Source organism: Erinaceus europaeus, chromosome 16, assembly GCF_950295315.1.
Source record: "Erinaceus europaeus chromosome 16, mEriEur2.1, whole genome shotgun sequence".
Taxonomy (NCBI): Eukaryota; Metazoa; Chordata; class Mammalia; order Eulipotyphla; family Erinaceidae; genus Erinaceus; species Erinaceus europaeus.
The window spans coordinates 2986079-3013576 of NC_080177.1; the positions used below are offsets into that span (position 1 = coordinate 2986079).

At 51.1% G+C, this 27498-nt stretch overlaps 1 protein-coding gene across 3 annotated transcripts in view; it reads right to left on the reverse strand.

Moving 5' to 3' along the window:
• MAP2K1 (mitogen-activated protein kinase kinase 1) overlaps window positions 1-15973 on the reverse strand; it is a 60388-nt gene extending 44415 nt beyond the window's left edge. For 2 of the 3 annotated variants that reach the window (XM_060175665.1, XM_060175663.1), the window contains exon 1: window positions 15749-15973. In XM_060175665.1, the coding sequence (XP_060031648.1) occupies window positions 15749-15828 (80 nt within the window). In that variant the 5' untranslated portion in view covers window positions 15829-15973. Of the gene's footprint in view, window positions 1-4427; window positions 4549-15748 lie in introns of those variants that run through there. The other variant, XM_060175664.1, reaches the window with a different exon arrangement.
• Between the last annotated feature and the right edge of the window lie 11525 nt (window positions 15974-27498).

The following is a 27498-nucleotide window of genomic DNA, read 5'->3' on the forward strand; positions in this document are numbered from 1 at the left end:
TGACACTACTGGGACAGTCACCGATTCTCTCCCCGTCTCCTCACCGTTCCTCAGACTCAGAGAGTTCTAGAAGGGACGGAGGCGGCAACGCTGGCTGGCATTTCGGTGAGATTTCCAGTGGGTTTGCAAGAAGCCACTGAAAAGGTTTACAGTTTAGCTCAGAAAATCTTGGTAGCGGCTCTGGCCTCCCACCGCAAAGGCCATTCTGGAAGGGCTGTTTGCTGGAGTCTACTGTGGAGTCACACGGGGCCAGGGGTTCTGACCCCCGAGTATTGTCTTCTTTTTAATGGTTTTTATTCTCTTTATTTATTGGGCAGAGACAGCCAGAAATTGAGAGGGGCGGAGGAGATGGAGGGGAGGAGAGACGAGAGAGACACCTGCAGCCCTGCTTCAGCATTTGCAAAGCTCTCCCCCTGCAGGTGGGACCGGGGGCTTGAACTTGAGTCCTTGAGCACTGTAACATGTGCATTCAACCAGATGCGCCACCCGGCCGAGTCTTGTCTTTTCTTTACTTTTATTTTCTCTTCTTTTCCTTTCTAGAACTAACCTAGGGGCCGGGTGGTGGCTTAGCTGGTCGAGCGCACATGTTACAGCACACAAGGACCCAGGTTCAAGGCCCCAGTCCCCACCTTCAGGGGGAAAGCTTTGAAAGTGGTGAAGCAGGGCTGCAGGTGTCTCTCTGTTTCTCTCCCTCTCTATCTCCCGCTTCCTCTTCCATTTCCGGATGTCTCTATCCAATAAAGATTAAAAAGAAGTGGAGTCGGGCTTAGTGTCACGGGTGAAGCGCACGTGGTCCATGGGGTCATTACCTCCTCCTTCCACCACCACCACCACCACCACCCCCCGGCCCATTTCAATTTTTAACCTGGGCCAGAGCCCCTGTGTGGATCATTCACTCAGCCCCACTGTCCCCGCCTGGTCCGGAAAGCAAATCGTACTTCAGAGTCTGAGCCTTTCTTGTAACAGTTTAACTCCAGAAAGATGCGTATTGCAAGGCGGCTTGGGGCTGTGGTTATTTTGAAACCAGTGCTTCTATAAGCCCTCACTGCGCAGCCTGAAAACGGGCTGGACTGGGGCCTCCTCCTCGCTCTCCTGCCAGGGAGATGGCTTTCCCAGGGCCGCCCCTGGATGATCCCTTGAGCGCAGGGCCGCTTGCTGCTTTGTACCCAGGCTGGTGAGCAAGCACAGTGTCGGCAGCCCGGGGAGAAGTCAGCAGTAAAGGACAGGACCGGGCCCGAGCTGGACTCCTGGCACTGCATGGGGGGGGGTGCTTTTCTCTCTCCCATTAAATAGACAGACAGGGGGCCGGGGGGTAGCACACCCGGTTAAGTGCACACATTACAGTGCTCAAGGATCCTGGTTCAAGCCCCTGTTCCCCACCTGGGAAGGACTGCAGGTGTCTGTTTGTTTTTTTCTTAAGAATTTCTTTATTTACTCATGAGAATGACAAGAGGAGAGAGAGAAAGAACCAGACATCACTCTGGTACATGTGCTGCCGGGGATTGAACTTGGGACCTCATGGTTGAGAATCCAGTGCTTGATCCACTGCGCCACCTCCAGGCCACTCTCTTTCCCTCTCTATCTCCCCTTCATCTCTCAACTTCTCTGTGTCTTGTCCAACAAATAAATATATATTTTTAAAGACTTCCATGCTTGGCACTTTATATTTTTTTAATTGTTCTTTTATTTTTATTTAGTTATTAGTGACAGAGAGGACTTGAGGGGGAAGGGAGAGCTAGAGAAGGAGAGACAGAGAAATTGAAAGGAGGGGAGATAGAGAGAGACAGAGAGACACCTGCAGCCCTGCCTCACCACTCGTGAAGCTTTCCCCCTGTAGGTGGGGACCAGGTGCTTGAACCCAGGTCCTTGAGCTCTGTAATGTGTGCACTCAACCAGGTGCACCACTGCGTGGCCCCACAAATAAATATTTTAAAAAGGAAACAAGCATCATGTTTAAAAAAAAATTAATAGAGGCAGGGGCTGGGTCGTGGTACACTCAGTTAAGCGCACATATCACCATGAGCAAGGACCCAGGTTCAAGTTCCTGGTCCCCGCCTGCAGAGAGGACACTTCACAAGCGGTGAAGCAGGTCTGCAAGTGTCTATCTTTCTCTCCTCCTCTCCGTCACCCCTCCCCACACAATTTCTCTCTGTACTGTCAAATAAAAATCAGAAGGAGAAGAAAAAAAAGGCAGTGGTATATCTGGTTGAGTACACGGAACCATGCACAAGGACCCAAGTTCAAGCCCCCGGCTCCCCACCTGCAGGGGAGTCGCTTCCCAGGCGGTGAAGCAGGTCTGCAGGTGTCTGTCTTTCTCTCCTCCTCTGTCTTCCCCTCCCCTCTCCATTTCTCTCTGTCCTATCCAACAACAATGACATCAATAACAACAACAATAATAACTACAACAATAAAACAACAAGGGCAACAAAAAAGGAAAATAAATAATAAAGAAAAAAAATTTAAAAAGACAAGAAGGATACTTAGGTCTGTCTTAACCCCACTGTTTTATCATAGTGCTAAGGACTCAACCCAGAGCCTCCCACATGTGGGTCCTGTGCCCTCCCACTAAGCCATCTCCCCAACTCATTTATTATTATTATTTATTTTTAATGATATTTATTTATTTATTGAATAAAGGCAGCCAGAAATCAAGAGGGAAGGGGGAGATAGGGAGAGAGACAGAGAGACACCTGCAGCCCTGCTTCACCACTCACAAGGCTTTCCCCCTGCAAGTGGGGCCGGGGGCTCGAACCTGGGTCCTTGTGCACTGTGACTCCTGTGCTCACACAGGTGCGGCACCACCTGGCCCCATATATATATATATATATATTGTCACACCACACAAAAGTAGACGTGAAAAAGAAAAATAGGGGGGGGCTGGGCAGTAGCGCAGCGGGTTAAGCACAGGTGGCATGAAGCGTAAGGACAGGCATATAATTTAGATCCCCGTTCGAGCCCCCGGCTCCCCACCTGCAAGGGAGTCACTTCACAGGTGGTGAAGCAGGTCTGCAGGTGCCTATCTTTCTCTCCCCCTCTGTCTTCCCCTCCTCTCTCCATTTCTCTCTGTCCTATCTAACAACAACGACATCAGTAACAACAACAACAATAACCACAACAACAATAAAACAACAAGGGCAACAAAAGGGAAAAAAATGGCCTCGGGAGTCGGGCTGTAGCGCAGTGGGTTAAGCATAGGTGGCGCAAAGCAGAAGGACCCGGTAAGGACTCCAGTTCAAGTCCCCAGCTCCCCACCTGCAGGGGGGTCGCTTCACAAGCGGTGAAGCAGGTCTGCAGGTTTCTTATCTTTCTCTCCCCCTCTCTGTCTTCCCCTCCTCTCTCCATTTCTCTCTGTCCTATCCAACAACAACGACATAAGTAATGACTACAACAATAAAACAGCAAGAACAACAAAAGGGAATAATTATTTAAAAAAAAAAAAAAAAAGGCCTCCAGGAGCCGTGGATTCGTGGTGCAGGCACCGAGCCCCAGCAATAACCCTGGAGGTAAAAAAATTAAAAATAAATAAAAAGAATAAAAGAAAAAAAGGTAGACATGAGAGATTCTTACTGTAAGAAGGCAACTGACATGACACAAGGGGATGTCCACTGCACTATGTGGGTCGTCATTTCACAAACGATCCAGATGGGAAATCCCTATGTTTATACCTGAAAAGAATAACTAAGTGCCAGCTCTGTCTCAGGGTTTTAAACCACAGAGTCATGAGTGACAGGAGAAATGTCAGATGTGGATTAACACAACAGAAAGCCCAAGCAAAGAAGAATCTACAAATATAACAGACGGGTCAATAATTCCTACTTCAACAAGCCCCAGTAAGAGGCTGGAACTCGTGGAGAAAAATTCACTTGTCTAAGTTAATCTTGACCATTTCAGTTCTCCTGCTACCAGCCCACAGCAAGCTGTTGCTAACTGGTTTGACCAGGTCATCATTTGTCATCTGCAAACACTTAAAATAATAATAATAACAACAATAATAGTAATAATGATCCATGGAAATGAATGAACGGTACCAGAATCCCCAGAAGCCAAAAGTAACCACAACCCCTGTGAACGGGACCCTGTAGGTCAGAACACGGCGACGGGGACACGTCTCTCAGTTCCAGATGGCACACGGTCAACCGTGCAAAGGACGGACGGAGGAGGCTGTCTGTGAAGTCGGCTCTGCTACAGTGCATTTCTTTTCCCTCTTGGCCTTTGGTACAAAAAGAAAGCCTCGCCTGACACAACGCAGCCCCTGCACCACAGACAGCCATCTAAAAGGAGACTCAAACCAACGACAACAAAAATGAAGAGAAACATGCAGAAGCCTTATTTAATAGCCCATCCGATCTCTTAAGAACTGGTGAGGGGGCAAGTGTTGGCGTTCACAGAGGCCCAGCCCAACGCCATGGGCCCCAGTCACCACCTACCTGTCCAGCTTCATCCTGGCAGCCCGCACGAGGCCCCTGCACCCTGGACTGGCCCTGGCCACAGCGGGTTCCCCCACGTGTGTGGCCTCTGGTCCTGCCCCCAGCTCCTTCCTGCCTCCCCCCATGGACATCCTGGACATCCTTCAAGACCCAGCTCCGATGTCATCTCGCCAAGCTCCTAATCTCCCCACGTGTTTCTTCCTCCTCTGGTGCCTCGGAGAGTCCCCTGCAGCCAGCTGCTCCCTCCTTCCTGCCCTCCTCCCCGAGATATTTTAGATTCCTGGAGAGAAGGACGCCCTCACTGACCTGGACTTTCGGCACAGGGAACCGTGCTCAGTGTCTGACAAAGAGACAGGAGTCTCAGAAACAGCCTGGTGGGCCTGGGAGACAGCACAGGGGTTCTGCAAAAGACTCTCCTGCCTGAGGCTCCGAGGGTCCTGGGTTCACCACCATCAGCCAGAGCTCAGCAGGGCTCTGGCCTATCTCTCTTTCATTAAAAAATAAGTGAAACATTTTAGGAATATGGCCTGGGAAGCAAAGCATGGAGAGTACCCTTTAGAGAAGGCCCCAGGACAGTGGTCTGGGAGGTGATGCAGTGGATAAAAAACTGGACTCTCAAGCATGAGGTCCTGAGTTTGATCCCTGGCAACAGAATCATATCTGGTTCTTTCTCTCTCTTTCTCATTAATAAACAAATAAAATCCCCTGCACTACCATAAGCCAGACTGAGCAGTGCTCTGGTAAAATAATAATTTTTAAAAATTTTTTTCTTTTCTTTTTTTTCCTCCAGGGTTATCGCTGGGGCTTGGTGCCTGCACTACGAATCCACTGCTCCTGGAGGCCACTTTCCCCATTTTATTGCCCTTGTTGTTGCCCTTGTTGTAGTTGTTACTGTTGCCATAGCTGTAATAATTAATAAATATTAAAAAGGAGAGAAAAGCCCCAGGGATGCCCAGTCAATAATAATAATAAATCACTAAACCTAGAGGGAGAGAAGGAGAGGGAGAGAGAGGGATAGGGAGAGAGAGGGAGGGAGAGAGAGAGAGAGAGAACACAGCACTGAAGCCTCCTTCAGAGTGGTGAGGGCCTCAGGGCCACACTTGACCCTGGCGACACACAAGGCACAGCAGTGCAGTATCTCAGCGAACTATTCCGCCAGCCCTACTAAACTTGTTTGTTTAACAGCCACTTCGAATTATTCCGCCAGCCCTACTAAACTTGTTTGTTTAACAGCCACTTCCTGAAGCTAGAGAAAGAGCAGACTGGCTTGTTAATTTGTAACAAGAGTGGAGACAGGGCTCATTGCCTCTGATTTGAGAATGAATTCATCCCAAAGCCGAACCAAACAGAAATGCTTCCAAAACCAAAAAAAAAAAAAAAAAAAATTAAAGATTATCAACAAATAAGATGCTGGAAGCGACCTGAATTATCAACAAAGTACCATCTGCCTCCTCAGATCCCTATCAGACCAGATCATACTCTTCGCCAAAGAGAGAGAGGTCTAGGAAAGATGTGGGGGGGGGGGGGAAATCTACTGCTCCCCAGAGCCCTGCCCCACTAGGGAAAGAGAGAGAGACAGGCTGGGAAAATGGATCCACCAGTCAACACCCGTGTTCAGCGGGGAAGCAATTACAGAAGCCAGACCTTCCACCCTCTGCACCCCACAATGACCCTGGGTCCATGCTCCCAGAGGGATAAAGAATGGGAAAGCTATCAGGGGAGGGGATGGGATACGGAGTTCTGGGGGTGGGAATTGTGTGGAGTTGTACTCCTCTTATTCTATGGTTTTGTTAATGTCTCCTTTTTTAAATAAATAAATAAATAAATTTTTAAAAATCTAACTACGCGGGAGTCGGGCTGTAGCGCAGCGGGTTAAGCACACGTGGTGCAAAGCGCAAGGACCGGCATAAGGATCCCACCAGTTCGAGCCCCCGGCTCCCCACCTGCAGGGGAGTCGCTTCACAGGCAGTGAAGCAGGTCTGCAGGTGTCTATCTTTCTCTCCTCCTCTCTGTCTTCCCCTCCTCTCTCCATTTCTCTCTGTCCTATCCAACAACGACAACAACAATAATAACTACAATAATAAAACAAGGGCAACAAAAGGGAATAAATAAATAAAATAAATATTTTAAAAAATCTAACTATGCATCCAATAAGATGAACACACCAAACACCAAACTAATGTCTGCAGGCTTGTGAAAGTGTTTATATACTCAAATAAATTTGAGTTGTGGGGGCCAGGTGGTGGTGCACTTGGCTGAGCACACACACACATATCACATGCACAAGGACCCAGGTTCAAGCCCCCGGTCCCCACCTGCAAGGGGGAGGCTTCACGAGTGGTGAAGCAGGGCTGCAGGGGTCTCTCTGTCTCTCTCCCTATCACTCCCTTCCCACTCGATTTCTGGCTGTCTATCCAATCAATAAAGATAATAAAATTATTTTAAAAATATAAAATTTAAGTTGTGTTCAGACAGGAAAATGTTCAAAGATGGAGGGGCTTAGTTTATTTATTCTTCCACCTCCATTTCACTAATTTTAAAGTCATTTCTTTCTTTATGATATTAATGAGGAAGAGAGGGAGGGAGTAAGGGCAACAGAGAATCACTCCGGCACATCTGGTGCCGGGATTGAACTTGGGACCTTGTGCTTTCAGGGCCCGATGCTTGTATCTACTGTACCCACCTCCCGGGTCAGCCCCATGTCACTTCTTTCTTTTTCTCGTCTTTTCCTGGCGTGTATAAGACAGAGAGAAAAACAACAAGGGTAACAGAAGGGAATAAATAAGTATTTTTTAAAAAGCCAGAGAGAAACCAAGAGGGAGTGGGAGAGAGAGAGGGAGAGAGAGGGAGAGACCTGTAGCACTGCTTCACCACGCGTCGCTCCTCCCTGCGCGTGGACCCTGGGAGTGTGACCCTGGGTTCCTGTGCACTGTAACATGGGTCCTTGACCAGGTGCATGCCCGCCCCACTTCTTAATCTGACTCCCCTGCTGACGCCAGCGTGGAATGGCCCCCAGGAAACCCAGAAATCGGAAGCAGGTCGAGATACTCTCAGCAGCCGGCGGCCCCTGCACCAGCGTTCAGAGCGGCACCTGCCACCTGGAAACCAAAAGCCCCCCTCCTCCCGCAGGTGCGCTTAGCTGGCGCCCAAGACTCCTCACAGCAATCTGGGGGGCTGCCCGCTCAGGCCCGGCCCGGAGCCTTCCGGAAAACACCATCCAGCGGCATCGAGGGCTTTCCAAGCCGGCAGCTTCTGGAAGGGAACCCTGGGAACAGAACTGGGACCCTCTCTTTCTCTCCTGGGGTTCCCGTGAACTTCCTCCAGCCGGTGGCGTCTCTGTTTCTTTTTCACACAGGCTGCCACCAGAGCTGCCTGTGTGAGCCAAGCTAGCAAGGGGATTTTGGTGGCGGTGGTCTGTTCAACACTGAGACGTATTCAGTCCATCATCAGTAATTTAATTTAACACCGACAGAGACTTGGGTTTCAGGGGCCGGGCGGTGGTGCATCTAGCTGGGCACGTGTGGTCCTAAGCACAAGGACTGGAGGTTCGAGCCCCCAGCTCCCCGATTGCAGTGGGGATGTTTCACAAGCGGCGAGGCAGGTCTGCAGGTGTCTCTCTGTCTCTCTCCCTCTCTATCTCCCCCTCCTCTCAATTTCTCTCTGTCCTCTCCTTATGGAAAAAATGGCCACCAGGAGCAATGGATTCGTAGTGCTGACACCGAAGCCCAAGAAAAGAAAGGAGGGAGGGGGGAGTCCTCTCAAAAAGGTAGTCGGAAAAAGGAACGGCAAGATAAAATGTTGGACTCTCAAGCATGAGGACCCAAGTTCGATCCCCAGCACCGTATGTGCCAGAGTAATGCTATGTTATGGTTCTCTCTCTCCCTCATAAGCAGATAAATAAATGTTTTTAAAACCATGAATCTGGGGGTCGGGTGGTGGCGCAGTGGGTTAAGCGCAGGTGGCACAAAGCGCAAGGACCGGCATAAGGATCCCGGTTCGAGCCCCCGGCTCCCCACCTGCAGGGGAGTCGCTTCACAGGCAGTGAAGCAGGTCTGCAGGTGTCTGTCTTTCTCTCCCCCTCTCTGTCTTCCCCTCCTCTCTCCATTTCTCTCTGTCCTATCCAACAACAACAGTGTCAACATGGCAATAATAATAACCACAACGAGGCTACAACAACAAGGGCAACAAAAGGGTTTAAAATGGCCTCCAGGAGCGGTGGATTCATGGTGCAGGCACCGAGCCCAGCAATAACCCCGGAGGGGGAAAAAAAAAAAACATGAATCTTTGGGGGTAGTGCAGTGGGTGAGTACACATGGTGTGAAGCACAAGGACCCGCCTAAGGACAGGTGTAAGGATCCTGGTTCGAGCCCCCGGCTGCAGGGGGGTCACTCCACAGGTGGTGAAGTAGGTTTGCAAGTGTCTGTCTTTCTCTCCTCCTCTCTCCATTTCTCTCTGTCCTATCCAACATCAGCAATGACAAGGCACTGAGCCCCAGTAACAACCCTGGAGGCCAAAACAAAACAAAACAAACATGAATCTTCTATTCAAACGTCCGGCTACTTCACGGCCACTGACTCCAGAAGGCAGCCACCCCCGCCCGCCCCCCAGCACTGACCATCTGAGCGAGCGGTCAGGTGTTCTGGAGAGTGGCCCGTGCCCTGGATTTACCTGACCCCTCTCTCTGGGTGTCATTTCACGTGGGTTTCCTGTCAGCAGGAAACTGGGTCCTGAGTGGATTCAAGTTTGGGCTGGATTCTGCAGCCCGGGCAGCACCGAGCCTCCCCAATGCCAACAGCGGCCATGCGGTTTAAGACACAAAAGAGAAGCGTCCCAGGCTGGGGCTAGAGGATGAGGTGCCGGCCTCTCAGGTGTAAGGCCCCCAGTTCGATCCCCAGGCAGTGCAGGTGCCAGGGGTGATGCTCTGCTTCCTGTGCTCTCTCCCTCCTCCGCTCTCACTGATTAAGGAAGAAATACTTTGGGGGTCGGGCGCAAGGACCGGCATAAGGACCCTGGTTCGAGCCCCCGGCTCCCCACCTGCAGGGGGGTCACTTCACAGGCGGTGAAGCAGGTCTGCAGGTGTCTGTCTTTCTCTCCCCCTGTCTTCCCCTCCTCTCTCCATTTCTCTCTGTCCTGTCCAACAAAGAACGACATCAACAACAATAATAATAACAACAAGGCTACAACAAGGACAACAAACCGGGTGGGGGGTGGCCTCCAGGAGCAGTGGATTTATGGTGCAGGCACTGAGCCCAGCAATAACCCTGGAGGCAAAAAAAATTTTTTTAAAGAAATATTTTATTTGTAGGGGCTAGGAGGTGGTGCACCTGGTTGAGCCCACACATCCCTAAGTGAGGGGATCAGGTTCAAGCCCCCGGCCCCCACCTGCAGGAAGGAAACTTCACGAGTGGTGGGGCAGGGCTGCAAGTGTATCTGACTCTATCCGACCATAAGTACATAACATTTTAAAATAAATAAAGTCGGGGAGCCGGGCGGTAGCGTAGCGGGCTAAGTGCATGTGGTGCAAAGCGCAAGGACCGGCTTAAGGATCCCGGTTCGAGCCCCGGCTCCCCACCTGCAGGGGAGTTGCTTCACAAGCGGTGAAGCAGGTCTGCAGGTGTCTGTCTTTCTCTCCCCCTTTCTGTCTTCCCCTCCTCTCTCCATTTCTCTCTGTCCTACCCAATAACAGCAATTACAACAATAATAAACAACGACAACAAGGGTACCTCTAGGAGCAGTGGATTCGTAGTGCAGGCACCCAGCCCCAGCAATAACCCTGGAGGCAAAAATAAATAAATAAAAGTAAATGAATAAAATCCTTTAAAAATGAAATCTTTTATGTTAATGAAAGAGAGAAACAGAGACACCAGACCACTTTGTTGTCTGCTCAACACAGCCATATAGTAGCACTGGACTTGAACCTGAGACCTCAGAGCCTCACTCCTTTATTGTTATCATTTATTTATCAATGAGAAAGACAGGTGGAGAGAGGAAGTCCAGATATCACTCTGGTCTGTGCGCTGCCAAGGGACTGAACTCAGCAGCTCATGCCTGCGAGCCCAGGGCTTTACCCACTGCGCCACCTCCTGGCCCTTGGAACCTTGCTCCTAAAAGTCTTCTCCAGAACCACTGAGTTAAACACCCATAAAGGGAGGAGTCACACCAGTCTAGGCATAAAGAAATAATGACTTATGCTATACCAGAGAAATATCCAATCATTTAATTAGAGCTCAACACTTGGGTTCTAGAATGTGCTTGAACTAGAGAGGTTAACTAGAGCACAGTAGCAAACACATGAAAAAATGTTCCAAGTCTCTGATTGTCAGAGAAATGCAAATCAAGACAACAATGAGAGACCACTTCACTCCTGTGAGAATGTCAGACATCAGAAAAGGTAACAGCAGCAAATGCTGGAGAGGGTGTGGGGTCAAAGGAACCCTCCTGCACTGCTGGTGGGAATGTCAATTGGTCCAACCTCTGTGGAGAACAGTCTGGAGAACTCTCAGAAGGCTAGAAATGGACCCACCCTATGACCCTGCAATTCCTCTCCTGGGGATAGATCCTAAGGAACCCAACACACCTATCCAAAAAGATCTGTGTACACATATGTTCTTGGCAGCACAATGTGTAATAGCCAAAACCTGGAAGCAACCCAGGTGTCCAACAATATACTCAGCTATCAAAAATGGTGATTTCACCATTTTCAGCCAATCTTGGATGGAGCTTGAAGAAATCATGTTGAGTGAAATGAGTCAGAAACAGAAGGATGAATACGGGATGATCTCACTCTCAGACTCCAAAGTTGAAAAACAACATCAGTAGAGAAAACACAAGTAGAACCTGAACTGGAATTGGCGTATTGCACCAAAGTAAAAGACTCTGGTGGGGAGAATACAGGTCCAAGAAGGATTCAGAGGACCTAGTGGGGTTTGTATTATTATATGGGAATCTGGGGAATGTACTTACTGTTGAATGTAAAACATGAATTCCCCAATAAAGAAATTAAAAAAAAAAAAAGAAAGAAGAGAAAAAAGGAAAAGTGAAAGGTACAAAATGGGCTTGTCTGACACACTGTACAAATTCTGGAAGCTTTGTTCCCTCCCTGACTCACCCAACAAACATCTCTGTCTGACCCTGCCAAGGAGTGTTGTTGATCCTGCGTCCATAAAGTGAGTCTGCCTCTGGTCTTTAGTGGATGGATTGAGACAGAGCCCACAGCACCTCCGTGGAGAAATAAGAGACAGGAAACAGGGGAGACAGCATGGTGGTTCTCCATGAGACTCTCCTGCCTGAGGCTCCGAGGCCCCGGGTTCAATCCCCAGCACCATCATCAGCCAGAACTGGGCAGGGCTCTGGGGAAAATAATGATAATAAAATAAAATAACAGGGAGTCGGGCGGTAGCGCAGCGGGTTAAGCGCAGGTGGCGCAAAGCGCAGGGACCGGCATAAGGATCCCGGTTCGAGCCCCCGGCTCCCCACCTGCAGGGGAGTCGCTTCACAGGTGGTGAAGCAGGTCTGCAGGTGTCTGTCTTTCTCTCCTCCTCTGTCTTCCCCTCCTCTCTCCATTTCTCTCTGTCCTATCCAACAACGACAACAACAACAATAATAACTACAACAATAAAACAACAAGGGCAACAAAAGGGAATAAATAAATAAAATAAATAAAAAATTTTAAAAAAGACTTAAAAAAATAAAATAATCAATAATGGTAATAATTATTATATAAGGCAGGGAGACATCACGGTGGTTCTGCAAAAGCTCCTCCTGCCTGAGGTTCCAGGTTTAATCCCCAGCACCAACACCAGCCAGAAGTGGGCAGGGCTCTGGGGAAAGTAATAATAATAGTAATAATAATAATAATATAATGGTGCAGAGGAGACAGCATAGTGGTTCTGCAAACAGACTCTCCTGCCTGAGGCTCTGAGGTCCTAGGTTCAATCCCTAGCACCACTATCAGCCAGAGCTGAGCAGGGCTCTGTTGTCTCTCAGTATTTTCTCCTTGTTATCTCTCTTAATAAAAATAAAATAGTGGTCCAGGAGGTGGCGCAGTGGATAAAGCATTGGACTCTCAAGCATGAGGTCCTAAGTTCAACCCCCAGCCGCACATGTACCAGAGTGATGTCTGGTTCTTTCTCTCTCTCCTCCTATCTTTCTCATTAGTAAATAAGTAAATTCTTTAAAAAATAATAATAATAAAATAAAGTAGTAAAAAAGAAAAGAGAGACAGTGAATTAGGCTCATTAAAAATCAGCTGACGTGACAAGGGAGGGACCCACTTTAGTTGAGGGGATCTCAGCAGAGAGGTGATGATCGCTTCCTTCCTCACTGGGAAGAGGAAGCGTGATTCACTCCAGACAAAGGCCTCGCAGAGGAAGTGAGAGAAGACCCTGGGGAGGCAGCAGGCAGGGGGAAGTCAGGGTATAGGGCTGGAGGTGGGAGGCACCCTGTGCTCACCCCCAGAGCCTCAGCACCCACACCAGGATTCTGGATTTTGCCCCTCCTCCCCCACCCCACCCCCTCGACAGGGCCAGAAACATCCTGGACAGGGGTTGTTGACACTATCTTGTCTCCAGCTGAGTTCAGGTCACTGAGCTCCCTGGCACTGCGGACACACGTGTCAGAGACATTTGCAAAAGGAATCTGTTCTCCTTCCAGGACCCCAACCCGAAACATGCACAGACGTCAGCTCCAACCTCAGAACCCAGCTTTCCTGAGTGGGGTCAGAGAGCTGGAGGAGAAGTCCCCAGCCCGCCAGGAGCCGCGGAGAAGTCTCCTCATCAGCCAGGCCACCAGCCTCCCTTCAGCCCAGGGTCTGTTTGTTCTAGATTTTTCTCCTCCAGTGCACACGGCTTGCCGACGTCCTGGAGCCGCAGCCCTGCTCAAAAGCCCCCCTGAGAGACGAAAGGCGTGGACAGCTCTCCCCAAGGAACGCCTGAGAACCTTGGGGGGCGGCCCCACCAAGATGCCGCCTATCCCAGCATGGCAGGAAGCCACCACGGCTGCAGATGGTGAAGGCGGCGGGGGCACAATGCAAAGGGAGTTACCAAGGCACCGAAGTGCAAACATGCCCCTTCAGGGTGAAGCTCTCCCCCACATCTGCCCGCGACTAACATCTGGGGAGGCCGACTAGGCATCCACTCATCCAGTCTTCACAGTGGCTTCTACTCAGACCTGCTGGTGCCAATGGCAAAGGCTAAACCATAGTTTATGGCGGAGCCCCCAGTACCGCAAGGCTCTGGTATGGGGGAGGGCAGGCAGTGTTACCAAGCCTGGGTATGATGTCTGTTATGTAACAGCTGAGCAGTCACCTGCAACCCATCCCACTCCAAGTGCAGGGCACTTTCTCCCCTCGCCTCCATTTTGGTGGAATTCCAGGCCCTTCCACTGTGAGAACAGGGGACCCGCCACAACTTTCAGCCTGCACCCCCTGTGCTCAAAGGCGTCCTGGGCCCGTGAGATGGCTCAGCTGGGAAAGGATCTGCTTTGCCGCCCGTGACCCAGGTTCAAGCCCCTTCTCCTGCTGCACTGGGAAGCTGTGGTGCTGGGGTGTCTTTCTCTCCCTTCCTCCACCTGTTGCCTGGCTGGCTCTTTCTGTCTGAAAAAGGCAGCCCGGAACAGTGAATTCTCAGTGAGAAGAAAAATCTATAAAACCAACTAGTGTGGGAGTAGGGCGGTAGCGCAGAGGGCTAAGCGCAAGTGGTGCAAAGTGCAAGGAGCTGCGTAAGGATCCCGGTTCGAGCCCCCCCCCCCAACTCCCCACCTTCAGGGGTGTCGCTTCACAGGCAGTGAAGTCTTTCTCTCCCCCTCTCTGTCTTCCCTTCCTCTCTCCATTTCTCTCTGTCCTATCCAACAACAACGACATCAATAACAACAATAACTACAACAATAAAAAACAAGGGCAACAAAAGGGAATAAATAAATATTGTTTAAAATCAATTTGGGGGGGGATAGACAGCATAATATTTCTGCAAAGAGACTCTCGTACCTGAAGCTCCAAAGACCCAGGTTCAATCCCCAGCACCACCGCGAACCAGAGCTGAGCTGGGGTGGGGTGCAAAGTGGATGCTGAGAGTCTAACAGCCTGTTTTAGGGAAACAAATACTGAGGGAACCTGAACCTGTTTGCAGAGCAACTGGCTGACCTGTAAGAATCAACAGCAGAACAAACACAGTGGGACTGGGGGGCAGGTGCAGGTGAGGGGCTGGGCTGGGCTGGGCTGGGCTGGGCTCTCACCACCGGCCTGGCCAGACCACCTGCCACCCATCCCCAAGGAAACCCACCGGGCAGAAAGAGGAAGGCAGTTTACAGGAATCGCCCAGGGGCAGGGCAGGGCAGAGGAACTTTCCTGGTTTACTTTTTCCTTCCCTCAGTCTCTCCCCTGCAGGCCCCTGTCTCCGACCCAGTCCCCCCCTAAAAACTGTGGCAGCTCAGAGACACCCGCAAAATCAAGTGCTGGTCTGTGAACAGAAGCTGCAGAAACGCGCGTGTAGCTCCACCGCCACGCGGCTGCCCCTCCCCCCCCCGTGGCAAGTTGAGGGGTTCGAGGCCCAGGAAGGAGATTGGGGGGGTGAGGGGGGTCGCTGCTGATGAGTGATTTGCTAGCAGAAGGAAGGAAGGAAGGAGGGATGGAGGGAGGGAGGCAGATGAAGAGGACTTCCAGAGGAAGACAGGAAGGAAGGAAGGAAGGAAGGAAGGAAGGAAGGAGGGAAGGAGGGAGGGAGGGAAGGGGGGAAGGAAGGAGGGAGGGAGGAAGGCAGAAGGAAGGAAGGAAGGAAGGAAGGAGGGAGGCAGATGAAGAGGACTTCCAGAGGCAGGAAGGAGGGAAAGAAGGAGGGAGGGAGGGAGGCAGATGAAGACTTCCAGAGGCAGGAAGGGAGGAAGGAAGGAAGCAGATGGACGGGCTGCAGACGAGCTCGCCCCCAGTCCAGCCCGAGGCGCCGGGTGTGGGTGCCGGGCGGGCAGGTCCCCTCGGCCGGGCAGGTCCCCTCGCCGGGCACCCACCTCGGCCGGGCACCCACCTCGGCCGGACACCCACCTCGGCCGGACACCCACCTCGGCCGGGCACCCACCTCGGCCGGGCACCCACCTCGGCCGGGCACCCATCTCGGCCGGGCACCCACCTCGGCCGGGCACCCACCTCGGCCGGGCACCCACCTCGGCCGGGCACCCATCTCGGCCGGGCACCCACCTCGGCCGGGCACCCACCTCGGCCGGGCACCCATCTCGGGCGAGGCCTGGACCCCACCCCGCCGCCGGGCGCCCCGGGCGGGTCCGAGTCAGCGGACGATCGCGCCCGCACCCCGGGGTGGGGGCCGCACACTTACTCGGCCGAGCTGGTGCCGTTCACGGCCGAGCCGTCGGGGGCCGGGTTCAGCTGGATGGGCGTCGGCTTCTTCTTGGGCATCTCGGCCCGGCCCGGGGCGCCGGGTGCCCGCAGATCCGAGCAGGGGGCCGGGGCCCTGGGTGCCTTCCCGGGGGCGCCCCGTCGGCGCGCGGGGGAGCCCGAGGCGTCCGCGCGGTGGGTGCAGCCTGGGCCCCGCTCGCGCCCGCAGCCCCGATCGCCGCCCGCCCGACCGCCCGCCCGCCCGGGAAGCGCCGCCGCCCGGCAGCCAGCTCAGCCGCTGCGCCCCGGAGCGATCGCAGGCCGGGGGCGGGGTCTGGGGAGGCCACGCCCACCGCCCGCGCCACGCCCCCTCCAGCGCCCATAGCCAATGGCAGTCGGCCTCGGAGGCAGATGACGCGGAAATACGTCACGGGGAGGCGTGTCCTGAGGGGACAGGGGCGGGTCCCCAAACCGGCTCCCCGGCGCCCTCTGCTGGCCGAGTCGCCCTGGTGGCCGCCCGGGAGATGAGAGCAGCTCCTGCTCCTGCTGGAATCCAGGGCCCAGGGCCCATCGTGCATCAAGATGCCTGGACAAGGATGAAATAAAAATAGGCCGGGGGTAGATAGTATAATGGTTATGCATGAGAATCTCAGGCCGGAGGCTCCAAAGTTCCGGGTTCAATTCCCCACACCACCATAACCAGAGTTGAGCAGGGCTCTGGTTTAAAAAAAAAATAAATAATAATAATAATAATATATATATGGGGCAGGGGTAGACAATATAGTGGTTATAATGGTTAGGCGTTAGGCTTGCAAAGAGACTCGTGCCAGAGGCTCCAAAGTCCCGGGTTCAATTCTACACCTCCCCCCACTGTATGATAGAGCTGGGCAGTGCTCTGGTAAAATAAGTAAATAAATAAACACTAAATAAATGGGCCAGACAGTGCCACACCTGGCTAAGCACACATGTTACAGTGCTCAAGGACCCGGGTTCAAGCCCCCCCCCGCAAGTCTGCAGTTGTCTGTCTCCCCCTTTTTAAAAAAAATTTTAATCTTGTTTACTTACTTATTTTTTAAAAGATTTTATTTATTTATTCATGAGGAATGATAGGAGAGAAAAAAAAAACAAACATCACTCTGGTACATTTGCTGCTGGGAATTGAACTTGGGACCTCATGCTTGAGAGTCCGAATCCTTATCTATTGCACCACCTCCTGGACCACTCCCCCTCTTTGTCTTCCCGTCCTCTCTCAATTTCTCTCGGTCCTATCCAATAAAAATGGAAAACATAGCCACCAGGAGCAGTGGATTCATAGTGCAGGTACCGAAACCAGTGATAACCCTGGAGGCGAAAATAAAATGAAATAAAATAAATGCTTAAGAACAAGGCAGCGTCCCCCGGCTCCCCACCTGCAGGGGAGGTGGCTTCACAGGCGGTGAAGCAGGTCTGCAGGTGTCTGTCTTTCTCTCCCCATCTGTCTTCCCCTCCTCTCTCCATTTCTCTCTGTCCTAACAATGACGACATCAATAATAATAACAACTACAACAACAATAAAAAGGGGGCAACGAAAAGGGAAAATAAATAATAAAAATAAAAATAAAAGGCAGCATGAGTTCTCTTTGTGTTGTATTAATGCTCTGGCTTTTCTCTCTCTCTAATGTGAAAATAAATATATTTTTTTAATACAGAAGCCACGCAGGAGCTAGCTAGCAAAGTAGCAGAGCTTTGAACTTGCAGGCCGGAGGCCCTAAGCTTGGTCCCCGGCGTTACATCCCCCAGGGTGATTCCTGGTTCTCTCTCCACCCACATAAATATCAAATGCATACATACGTGGATATGTATGGTAGACAGGCATCAAGACAGAAAATGTTGGAATTGCATGTATCAAGATTCTAGGCAGAAAGGAAAGAAGGAAGGAAGGAAGGAAGGAAGGAAGGAAGGAAGGGAGGGAGGGAGGAAGGGATCAACATGGCAGGGAGGTGGCCCAGCAGCAAGAGCACAGGACTGGCATCACGAGGTCCAAACTTGGCACCCTAGCACCACGTACCCAAAATGGCCCTCCGGCCTCTCTGGTTCATTAAATGAGCCCATATAGGGGCTGGGTGGTGGCACAGCTGGGAGCGCTCACAGCTTACCATGTGTGAAGACCTAGGTTCAAGACCCTTGTCCCCATGCGTGGGGTGGGGCTGGGGGGCCCGCAATCAGTGGAGCAAAGCTGCAGATGTCTCCTCTCTCCCCCACCCTCTCTCTCCCTCTCCCTCTCCCTCTTCCTCCCTCTCCCTCTCCTTCCCCCCCCCTTTCTGGCTCTGTCTTTCACCCTCTAAATAAATAAATACAGGAGCCAGGCAGTAGCGCACCTGGCTGAGCGCACATATTGCAGCACACAAGGACCCAGGTTTAAGCCCCTGGTCCCCACCTGCAGGAGGAAACTTCACGAGTGGTGGAACAGGGCTGCAGGTATCTCTCTGTCTCTCTGTTTCTCTGTCTCTCTCTGTCTCCCCTGCCCCTCTCAATTCCTCTCTGTCTCTATCCAATAATAAATAAACTTAAAAACATTAAAATAAATAAATAAATACAACCCTTTAAAATGGTGGAGCCGGGCGGAGGGAGGGTAGACAGCATAAAGGTTATGCAAACAGATTCTCATGCCTGAGGCTCCAAAGTCCCAGGTTTAATCCCCCGCACCACCATAAGCCAGAGCTGATCAGTGCTCTGGTTAAAAAGTTTTAGAAAAAAAAAGGAGCAAAAACTAAACTAAACTAAACTAAAATGGTGAGCCTTTTAAGTTTTTTTTTCCCCTGCTGTCCTCAGGGCTTCACTGCTGCAGGCCAACTGTTTGAAAGAGGGGACCAAAGAGCAAGACAGTGCAAGACGCCTCATCCCCCAAGCTCTCCCCACCTCCCCACCCCCCGGGGCGCAGGAGGACCTGGGCTTGAACCTGGGTCACACTGTCGCAGAATGCCCATGTTTCCAGGTGAGCTCTCTCGCTGGCCTTGAAGTGATTTTTCTCTAAAGATGTATTTGTTTATTAATGAGTCGGGGTGGGGGAGAGAACCAGAGCATACTCTGGCACATTCACTGCCTGGAATCAAACTCAAGACCTCTTTGGGGCTAGATAGCATAATAGTTATGCAAACAGACTCTCATGTCTGAGGCTCTAATGTCCCAAGTTCAATCCCCTGCACCACCATAAGCCAGAGCTGAACAGTGCGCTGATAAAACAAACAAAACTCAAAACTCAAGACCTCGGGACCAGGCGGTGGCACAGCTGGTTAAGCACACACACACATTACAGTATGCAAGGACCCAGGTTCAAGCCCCTGGTCCCCACCTGCAGGGGGAGTGCTTCACGAGCTGTGAAGCAGGTCTGCAGGTGTCTCTCTATCTCTCTCCCTCTCTATCTCTCCCACCCTTCTCGATTTCTGGCTATCTCTATCCAATAAATAAAGATAATAAAAAAATTATATATATATAAAAAAAAACAACTTCAAGACCTCTTGCTTAAGGCTCTGACACTCTATTCACTGCACCACCTCCTGGAGGCAAAGATTTAGTTATTCTGAGAAAGAGAAAAAGAGTGACACAGAGTGAGAGACAGAATCAGAGCACTGCTCAGGACTGGCATAAGGGAGTACCGGGGATTGAACCTACAGCCTCTGGGACCTTCATCTCCCAGATCTTGCTTTGTTTCAAGTATGTGCACATATATATATATATAACGGCCAGGGGCTTCACAGCGCTAGAGCACAGGGTTTGCATGTATGAGGTCCAGAATTCCATCCCCAGCACCAAATGTGTAGGAGGGATGCTCTGGTTCCCCCTCTCTCATAAATACATCTATTTATGACAATGCGGTGGGTGCACAGAGCATCACCCTGGCTGATATTATGCCAGGAATAAAATTCAAGACCCAAGGCTTGAGACTCCAACACCTCACTGTTAGCGAGTGAAATCAAACCACCATCCACTGCAAGGAAGTAAAAGATGTTTATTCACGAATTGCAATCCGGGCCGAGATGGTCACTGGTGTTAGTCTACCAAGCTCGACCCTGAACAAAGCTCAAACCATACAATTTATAGGAATTCAGACTACACTCAGGGAGGGGGAACACATCACCTTATCTGCCTATATCCAATCATTTCAAACTTAGCAAAAGCCTGATCCATTCAGAGCAAAGCATGGGCTATTTCTAAACATCACACCAGACCAATAGGTCATTGCCAAAGTGGGGGTCACCACATTCTTTAGTTCTTTGTTGGGACCACCGACCATCTGTTTGCAATCTATCGGGCCATCATTTGTCAGGCCATTTTTAACTGTCTGGTAACAGTATTCTGTTGCAGAGGTCATGAGGAGTCCTGCTTGCTGCAGGGTCTGTCAAAATAATTGATGGCCTCTCAGGTTCTGTCGAGGGGAAAAGGGCAAGGAATTTTCCACCTCACTGGTCAGGAAGGCAAAAAGCAACTATATTTAAACTATTCTTAAAACTCAAACTTAAAAAGCAACTATAACTATTTTAGAGTTACTGCCTCTAACATTCCCCACTAGTCTTAGCTGGGAATCAAATCCTTGATTCATCATCTTCTTCTTCTTCTGAGCTATATTGCTCCTCGACATACTGAGACTCCAGGAGCATAACCTTCTCAGTTCTCCTTTTAATCAAGGAGATCAAAGACCTCCATAGACAAGGCCCCAGGGTAAGAAGTAGAAGTAGGGTGATCAGAGGCCCTGCCAGGGAACTAATTAGTGTTTTTAACCAAGAGGGCCAAGAAAATAGGTTTGCGAACCAGCTGTCCTCACTCAGGTCCCTTAGACGGTTATCTCTATCTTCTATTCTTTTCTTGACCTCACTTAAAGTTTTCTTCACCATTCCGGAGTGGTTGGCATAAAAGCAACAGGCCTCATTCAGGGCCACACATAACCCACCCTGTTTCATGAATAACAAATCAAGTCCCCTACGATTTTGCAGGACCACCTCGGCCAACGAAGATAGGGACCCTTCGAGAGATTCAATAGTGCCCTCTAGTGTGGCCATATCTTGATTGATCTGCTGATCTAATTGTACTAGAGTAGTCTCCTTAGCTAGGGCTGCAGCTCCCATTGCCGCTGTCCCTGCTATGGCTGTCCCCACGAGTATAGGAACTACTATCGGGACGCATTTCCGTCTTATTGGTCCGAGGTAGTCTGTTCCTTGCCGTTCAAGGTGAGCCCACCCTTCTTCGCCATGGGAACAGTATACATGGGGCAGGATATGGGCCAAAACACAGAGGTCCTCTTTGGTCATTCCGTAGGGGGTGATGCAGGGGGTCATGCCCGAAGTACAGGCCCACCAAGTCCCCTCAGGGGCTTTGAGGAGGGTCGCCCACTCTTGAGTCTTACTAACTTTAATGGTTAGGTTGCAATTTCCCCTGTACGGGGAGGATTCCAATTTATAGTTGGCTGTGATAATACAAGTTCCTGTTCCCTGGATATCTCCCAGTGTCATGTGGGGCTGTACTCCCCACTTACATTCTGGGCCCTTAGAGTTGCTAGAGGATAGAGCCAGCTTCCTTATGTCTCCCTTCTGGCTACCTATTCCTGCAGAGGCAGCCACACCTATGTAATAAGGAGGCTCAGGGTATAAACACAGCCAGCAGTTTCTGGTTATGTTAGGGTCAGACTCATTCAAAAGGTAATACATTAATTCTACAGTTTTCACTAGTGGCTTCACCCTGGGATGCAAAGGTTCTGCATCAGTCAGTTTAGTGCCACTTGGTGCAATGTCAGTCTGATCCCCATTAGTCTCATTCTCTCCCCCCATCCGTAGAGAGGGAGAGAGAGTAGGTCGGGGGTCTTCTCCTAAAATGATGGGTCTCAAGGGCCCAATAGGATTCTGAGTCCATGGCAGCATCCGCAGTTGAATAGTGAATAATGTCCCAAAGTCCTTTTCAGAAAAAGGAATCTTAATGCCCCACATTCTCCCTCTCATCCATGAATTAGTCTCATTCCAAGTTTTGACCGTCACCTCCACAGGGTTACAGTCTCCAATATAGCAAGTACCTGGTTCGGTCGGGCCACCTGGTCGAATCACTCTTGTGACTTTCAGGTGCTTATCACCATCCCTCCCTGGAGATGCTGTCAGACATTCCCCCCACAACCCACAGAAAAAATATGGTTCTCCTCTGCAGTTGGTGGGGCTGTCTTCTTTGGGACATGCATAATAGGGTCTGTCCCAAAGGCGAGCCTCCAGGTCAATGGAGCCACACCCCCCATCTATAGTAGTCCCTCCGGTTGCAGTCTGGCCGGCATAGATTACCCTGGTCCAGTTGGCATCAAATAGATCACACAGGTCAAGAGTGAATATAGGCTGCCCGGCAGTTAGTTGGTTGGCGACCATCTTTCCCTCTTTGTTTTTCAGCTCCCATACATACAGAGAGGACACTCGGGGGTGGGAGGCATGTGAGCTTGGGCAGTGGCAGAGGTAAAACAGAAGTGCACCAGGCAAAACACACACACAAGTTAGTAGGAGACCAAGCGGACCTTCATTGGGTCTGGGGTGGCTACGGCACATCATTTCCTCAGATTCTCTATTTCCGGGGGGTCCGCCACAAATTTCTTCAGGCGAGTATGATGAATCCAGTGTCGTTTCCCGGCAACCTTAGCAGCAGTTGGCGTACTCAGGATCACGGTGTATGGTCCTTCCCACCGGGCTTCGAGATGGTCAGGATGCAGCTTCTTCACCAGTACGGAATCACCAGGCTCGAACAAGGGGACTTGGCCTCGGCTTTCCTCCCTCCGGGTCCCAGGCTTTTCGTCCCGGACGGCGGCTCTGGCTTTTCCTCACACCACCTGCAAGGCCTGTAGGGACTTGAGGAGTCTGCCCCGTGACACTTCAGCCAATTTTTCAGTCTCAACCCGGGGCACCAAGGTTGGCAGTTTACCATACACAATCTCAAATGGAGTAAATCCAGACACGTATGGGGGTATTCCTGCTTTTAAGCAAAGCAAAGGGTAAAAGAGAAATCCAGTCCCTGCCAGTCTCTATTTTTAACTTGGTTAAGCTTTCCTTAATAGTCCTATTCATTCTTTCTACTTGCCCCGAACTCTGGGGGCGGTAAATGCAATGTAATTTCCATTTAATTTTTAAAATTTCTGCCAATTGTTGGGTGACCTTGGCAATGAATGCCGGGCCATTATCCGACCCCAGTGAATAAGGGAGCCCGAACCTGGGGATAATTTCAAAGACCAGTTGTTTCACTACTACCTGGGAAGTCTCTTTCTTAGTGGGGAAGGCTTCAGCCCACTCTGAAAAGGTATCTACCATGACTAAGAGATACTTATATCCTCCTTGAGCCACAGGCATCTCAGTGAAGTCCAATTCCCAGTGTTCTCCAGGTTCCCCCCCCACACCACCACCTGGTTCCTGGTCCTTTCACTTGTACTGGGTTAGCGTTGACTCTGGCACACGTTGCACAGCGACCTGCCACACTCTGGGAGATCCTGTGCAAACCAATTATCAAATAAAATTTACTGATCAGTTCAGCTAATTTGTTTCCCCCAAAATGGGTACCTTGGTGCGTTTGAGAGACCACCTGTCTTCCCAGTGGCTGGGGTAATAGAATCCTATCATCCGGGAGAACGATCCATCCTTCCTCATTTAATCTCCCCCCCAGTCTCCGGCTCATCTCCTCTTCCTGTTTCGAGTACACTGGTTTCTGTCCTTTTGTCACTTCTCCTGGTATAGGGGTAGCCACCACCAGTTGGGCCGGGGTCCCCACTAGTCTTTGGGCCGCTTCCCTAGCTGTCTGGTCTGCCAACCGATTGCCTCGCGAGACTTCTGAGTCATCCTTCTGGTGTCCCTTACAGTGGATGACAGCAACCCTCTCTGGCCCCCAAACAGCTGCTAGCAGGGCCAGTATCTCCTGAGCATGCTTGATAGCTTTTCCCCCAGCCGTCAGCAGTCCTCTCTCTTGATATAGTGCCCCATGGACATGGACGGTGGCAAAAGCATACCTGCTGTCGGTGTACACATTTATCTTTTTCCCTGCTCCCCACTTGAGTGCTTGAATGAGTGCTATCAGCTCCGCCTTTTGGGCTGATGTCCCTTGTGGCAAGGATGCAGCCCACAAGACCTCCCGGCTGGTGACCACCGCGGCACCTGCATACCGTACGCCGTCTTCCACAAAGCTGCTCCCATCCGTGTAGAGGGTTTCCTGTGCGTCTGGTAGCGGGACGTCCGTCAGGTCAGCTCTCAACGAGGTCAGGGCTTCCAAAATTTCTCCACAGTCATGGGTGGCATCTTCCTCTGGGTTGGGGAGCAAGGTAGCTGGATTTAAGGCTGCAGTCTGTTTGAAAGTAATGCGGGGTGGGTCCAACAACAGTACCTGATAATGGGTGACCCGAGAATTGGTCATCCATCGGTCCGGAGGGGAGCGAAGTAAGCTGGCAAGATTGTGGGCTGTGGTGATTTCTAGGGTCTGCCCAAAAGTTAGTTTGGTAGTCTCTTTCACCAGTAGGGCGGCTGCTGCCACTGTCCTCAGACATCCAGGCCATCCGGCCGCTACTGGGTCCAGTCGTTTAGACAGGTAGGCGACAGGCTTCTTCCAGGGCCCCAGGGTTTGAGTGAGTACTCCCTTAGCCACACCAGCACTTTCTGCTACAAACAGCTGGAACGGTTTGTTCAGGTCTGGGAGACCTAGAGCGGGGGCACTTACCAGGGACTCCTTCAGTGCCTGGAAAGCCCTTTCCTCCATCTCAGTCCATTTCAAAGGAGTGTCGCCCCCTCCAGTGGCGGTGTAGAGGGGCTTTGCTAGTTCAGCGAACCCTGGGATCCCTAGCCTACAGTAGCCTACCGCTCCCAGGAATTCCCGGACCTGTCTCTTGGTAGTGGGGGTCGGGATCTTTAGGATAGCCTGGACTCTTCCCTCAGACAGGGCCCTTCGTCCTTCTTTAATTTGGTAGCCCAGGTAGGTTACTTCTTGGGTACACAGCTGAGCCTTTTTGGCCGATACCCGGTACCCCAAGTTCCCCAGTACCTCGAGTAGGTCTCTGGTTGCCATTTCGCAGTCCTCTCGAGATAAGGCAGCAATCAGAAGATCGTCCACATATTGTAGGAGGCTGCACTCAGGGTGCTCACTTCGGAAGGTCAGTAGGTCCTTGCTTAGGGCTTCATCAAACAAGGTCGGAGAGTTTTTAAAACCTTGGGGAAGTCGGGTCCAAGTTAGTTGTCCTGACTCACCTTCCTCGGGGTCTGTCCATTCAAAGGCAAAGATAGGTTGGCTCTGTGGGGCCAAGGGGAGGCTGAAAAAGGCATCTTTCAAATCTAGGACGCTATACCAGGTTCGATCAGGCAACAGTAGACTGAGGAGAGTATAAGGGTTGGGAACTGTGGGATGAATGGTCTCTACCCTCTTATTTACCTCTCTCAGATCTTGCACTGGTCTGAAGTCGTTCGTTCCAGGCTTTCGGACCGGGAGAAGGGGTGTATTCCAGGCTGACTTGCAGGGCACCAAGATACCAGCCTCTTTTAGGCGTCTAATATGGTTCCTGATACCATGCTGGGCTTCCCGACTCATGGGATACTGCCGGACTTGGACTGGGGTGGCAGTGCTGACCAATTGGACTATTATGGGGGTCACATGTTTAGCCAACCCTGGGGGGTTGGTCTCGGCCCAAACTCTTGGAATCTCCCACTTCCACCTTGTTAATAAGTCCGGGTTGCCTACATTCTGTGGTGCTTCATAGAGACGATATTCCTCCCTTACCGGCATGGTGAGCAAAATTCGGCCACCTGCTTGTACTATTGGTCCTTCATTTGTCTCAAAGGAAATGGTGGCCTGTAGCTTATGAAGGAGATCCCTACCTAACAGTGGCTCAGGGCACTCGGGGATCACCAGGAAAGAGTGAGTAATAGTCTTCAGGCCAGGGCCAGCGACTCTTCCTATGGACTTTGGATAACTCCTTGCTTCCCCAGTGGCTCCTATAATCTTAACCTTATCTCTTCCGGTGGGTCCAATTGGTTGTTGAAGTACTGAGTGGGTGGCCCCGGTATCCACCAAAAAATTAATTACTTTCCCCCCTACCGCGAGTTTTACCCTAGGCTCCCGGGGGCTGGAGGAGCCCTGACTTCCTCAATCTAAAACTAAGAGGGGGGCTTCCTTCCCCATTCTCTTTCCTTCCTCTTCTTTTCTTTTTGGACATTCTTTCCTCCAGTGCCCTTCTTCCTTGCATAGGGCACACTGAGTCTTTCTCAGTCCTCTCAGGGGTTTATCTTTTCCCTTCATCTGCCCTTTTTCTCTCACATACCTCCCTCTTTCCTCTCTATTTACTGTTTCCCTAGCCAAAAGGACCTGTGCCATCTTCTTATTCAGTTCCAGAGTGGCTTTCGCGGGGTCCTCTCTATTATCAAAAACCTTCTGTGCTACAGCCAACAGCTCCGAGAGAGATTTCCCCTCAAAACCCTCTAACTTCTGCAACTTCTTCCTAATATCTGGGGCGGATTGGGCCACAAACTGGAGGGCGACTGCCTGCACATTCTCAGGGGCTTTAGGATCTATGGGCGTCCAGGTTCGATATACCTGGTACAACCTCTCCAAGAAGGCAGTCGGACTCTCGTCTGCACCCTGATTACACTCGGTCACCTTAGACAGATTGGTGGGTTTCCGACCCGCAGCCCGGATACCCCTTAATAGAGTCTGGCGGTACCTGGTGAGGGCCTCATACCCGGTGCTTGTGTTGGGGTCCCACTTAGGTCGGGATTGGGGGAACACCTCCTCCACCACGTCCTGGTCAGTGGGAGGCTCTCCCTTTTTATCCCGGACCTGCTTCTTTCCCTCGATTTTAATTCTCTCCCTTTCTTCTAGAGTGAATAGGGTACTCAGCAGCTGCTGACAATCATCCCAAGTAGGTTGATGAGTGTAAAAAACTGACTCAAGTAGAGTTGCCACCCCTTCTGGGTCTACAGAGAAAGGAGGGTTTTGATTCTTCCAATTATACAAGTCAGAAGTGCTAAACGGGACATAAGTTCGGAGGGGCCGTCCTGACGTATCTAATTCCCCCACCTCCCGTAAAGGAAAAGTCCCGACTGGTGTAGACTCTGACCCAAACATAGTTCCTGCTCTGGTATGAGGTGGGCTCAGGACTCCTGATGGCAACCCAGAAGTGGAATCGGGTTCAGGAGCGGTAGCCCCTGAAGTGCCAGCATATGGTGGAGGGTTCTCATCCCTCCTCTTTTTCAGTCGTATGGGGGATTCGGGCTTAGTGGGGAGGACAGGAGGAGCTGTAGGCCTCCTAGGGAATCTATCCCCCCTCGTGCCCTTGATCACCAACACTCTCGACCTGCTTTTGACCTTCTTTTTTCCTTTGGAGTCGCCCTGACACTCCCGCAGATACCTTGGTTTATCATTAGCAATACTCATCCAGATCTCAATATATGGCATTTGGTCAGGGTGCCCGGGATTCCCAAAGATCACATCGTGCACTGCCGTGCACTTTCCCAGGTCGAGACTTCCCGTCTCAGGCCAGCCAACCTCAAAGGCTGGCCATTCCCTTTCACAGAACTTCCTCAGTGTGAAGGCGTCCACCTGGGCTCCAAACCCAGCAGCTCTCCTGGAAAAATCTGAAAAATTTTTAGTCAAGCATTCAAGGGGGGTGAGCAAGCTGGTTTTGGACTGACTCTGTCCCATCTCCTCGTCAAAGTGGAAAAGAAGGGAGACAAACACTGCAACAAGAATCACAGCAATTAGACCAAAGATTCCTCTCACTCTTCCTTG